At 57.8% G+C, this 3,033-nt stretch overlaps 1 protein-coding gene across 1 annotated transcript; it reads right to left on the bottom strand.

The window, feature by feature from the left end:
* Positions 1–2,558: 2,558 nt before the first annotated feature.
* LOC103775392 (protein FAM212B-like) lies at positions 2,559–3,029 on the bottom strand (the record flags this gene model as incomplete). Its single annotated transcript, XM_008942839.1, has 1 exon — positions 2,559–3,029. A coding segment is annotated over one exon (471 nt), but the record flags the coding sequence as incomplete, so codon positions are not given.
* Positions 3,030–3,033: the final 4 nt, after the last annotated feature.

Raw genomic sequence — 3,033 nt, 5'->3', positions numbered from 1 at the left:
AGCACCGGGACTGAGCCCTGCCGGGGGTCCCAGCGCTTGCAGGGGCCCAGGTCTGCTGGCAGAGTGGCTCTGGGTCTGTAATGCCCAGGGCTGCAGAGCCTCGGTGGGGTGTGGGGGTGGGCACTGGGTGGGGTGACAAACCCCCAAGAACCACTTTTCCCACAGACTAGGCTCCCAACGTGCATTTCAGAATCCAGAACTCCCCATGTCCTGCATAAACACATCCTGTTTCCTGGGCAGTGCATGGCCTTGGAGAGGGGACCACCTGCAGAAACGTACCCTCCATCTCCCAGCCAAAAGGTGGCCGTGGATGCTCAGCCCAGGCCCCGGCCTGCTGCCCACCACACTCACCACAGCTAAGGGCAATGCTCAGTGACAAGCTTAAAGAGCCCCTGGTGTGGGTGCTGAGCTCCCCAGAGCCTCTCCCCACCCAGTGTGGGGCTCCTCTCCCCGTGGGGCTCAGCCTTCAGCGCCAGGCAGGCACGGCTGGGACGTGCTCCTGGGGATGGGGGTTCCACAGGTGATGCCACCACGCTCCCCACTGCTGCCCCAGCCCGGGCTGGGTCCCCTGAGCTGTGCCTGGGCAGCCTTGGGGAGAGGCCACGCTCTGCAGGGACTGAGGCTGGTGAGGACAAAGCTGTTTCTCTCTCCTGTGCTCGTTTATAGAAATCTCCTTCCCCTCTTCACTGACCCTGTGGAAGGGCTGGTGGGAGCTGGGGGGTGTATGTGCAACAAACAGGATGGACTACTGATAAAAGAGGAGGAAAACAGAATGCTTCACAAACAGCCTTTCAGCATTCAGAGCAATGAAGAAAAGGGAAAACAACCAAACTTAAAGCCTGTGAGAAGGGAAAACAAAAGGTTGCCTGCAACTCAGGTTCCTGAAAAAGTGCTGAGCCTAGCGCTGAGCGCAGCCCTCAGATGCTGACCCACTCCTCGCCTTGTATGGGCAGAAACGGGGCTCCTCTTGTGCCTATATTTAATTTGCAAGGGGAAAAAAATTCTCCCTACGCCTCTGCTCCACTGGCCTCTCTGCCTGAGGAAGTTACAACAGGAATAGGATCGCATGTTTAACAAACCCAATACTCTGCTCGTGCACCAGCCCTTCCTCAGCTCGGAGTGAGGGGAACAGGTTTTTGCAACATAACACTGGTGTGCACACGAAGCATCTGGTGGCCCCCGGGACACGACCGACGGGGTCTGCGCTGCTCTGAGATGGGGCTCGTGGAGCTGCCGGCGGGACAGTGGTGAGGGGACCCGTGGCAGGGCCTGTGTGGCTGTGGGGTCCTGTGCCCCCTGCCCCTCTGCCAGGCAGGGAACGCGCGGCTCCAGGGCCCTTCCCTCAGCGGTGGTTCTTCCCAAACGTGTCTCCCTCCGTCCTTCCCCGTCCTGGGGGAGGAAGGTGGACGCTGAAGTGTCACCCTGTGGCTCTCGGGGATGTGTGTGGGCTGCAGGGTGGCCCTGGCAGGGACCTGGCTGCAGCTCCTCTCCCTGCTGCGCTTCATGGGCCAGCCTCCGACCGAGCCTCCCGCGCCCACGGGACTGGAACCACGAGGGTTCTGTGCCAGAGAAAAGCAGGACTCGGGGTCCCCCCAGGACAGTGACGATCCCCCGGGATGGTGGCAGTCCCGCCAGGATGGTGGCAGTCCCCCCAGGATGGTGATGCTCCCCCAGGATGGTGATGGTGGCAGTCCCCCCGGACGGAGTCAGCCCCACAGCAGGCGGGAGATGATGACACTTTATTGGTGACCCTGGGCGGCCGCAGCTCGGCTCTGTACACAACAGCAACAGGAAACAACCACCACCACCGACTGTTGCGACTCCGTGTCTCCTACAACCCCCACAAACAGCTGAACTTGGCAATGCTGTCCCTGGTGTGAGCGTGGGGGTCGCTGCCTCCAGGAGCCGAGCCCCCGTCCTGCTGGTGTAACTGACAGGGGAGGGGAGATGCTGGGAGAGCCCCGGGGATGCACTCCAGGGGGAAATGCAACAAGGCTGGGGTTCAACACCCCCACTTAGCTCAAGTCTTACAAACTCCAACTAACTTCAATTTAAATAACAAGTGCTTCAGGTACAATGCTTGGATTGCCTGGTTTATGACCCAGTTTTAAGTGCACACAAGCAGGAATAGATTTTTTAAAAAAAAAACCCTCTCTCTATATATATTTGCACACTCATACACGCACATGCACACAGTGGATTTTAGGCTGCAGCTGTTTTAACCAGAGCTGATGGAATGGGCCTGAAGGGGCTGGTGGTATACAAGCCAGGCTCCAGGAGCTGGCTGTCTGTGGCATCGCTCACCCTACAGCTGCTATAGATTCTGATTATTTTTGCAAATATGTGTCCCCAAAAGCCTCCCCACGTGGGCTGTCAGCTGCTGCTCGGGCTGCCCCTGAAGCTGTAGTTCTCCAGAAAACAGCACTTGCAGGCGACCGAAACCCACAGGATGTTTTGCAGAGGACTCCTCAGTCCACGTTGAGAGCTCAGGGGGTCTCCTGAGAAGACACGTACGGCCTCCAGCTCCTCTCCAGTGTGAGCAGAGGACATCGACAAACTCAGACCCAAACAGCTGTATTGATGTCAAACCCAGACTGGGAGTAGTCTGGGGCATCCTGGACTTTCTTAGTGCCAGTTTTGCGTTTCTCACCATCGCGTTCTGCCTTTGGGCACCTCTCTGCTTTGCTGTGATGGTTCTGGATGGTCCCATGAAGTGGGAAGTAAAATGTCCCCTTGAGTTTGTTCATCTTTTTGGGCCTCTTAGAAATTTCAGGCTGTTTGTCTTCAGGTGGAAGCCAGCAAGGTTTCTCCTTGAGAAGCCTGTCTCGGTCCGGCCGAACGCTCCTCAGGAACTTCTTGAAGATGTTGGCTGTGAGGGAGAACTTCCTGCAGAGCTCCTGGGATCTGCTCGTGGACAGGGATGCCTCGCTCTTCTCCCCCTTCTTATCCAGCTCTGGCAGATCCAACCAGTTCCCAACCAAGTCTGCAAAGATGTTGTCTCCCAAGACCAGGGGCTGCCGATTCCGGCTCTGG

Source organism: Merops nubicus, unplaced genomic scaffold (assembly GCF_000691845.1).
Source record: "Merops nubicus isolate BGI_N331 unplaced genomic scaffold, ASM69184v1 scaffold47996, whole genome shotgun sequence".
NCBI lineage: Eukaryota > Metazoa > Chordata > Aves > Coraciiformes > Meropidae > Merops > Merops nubicus.
This window is presented reverse-complemented; position numbering and strand designations above follow the sequence as displayed.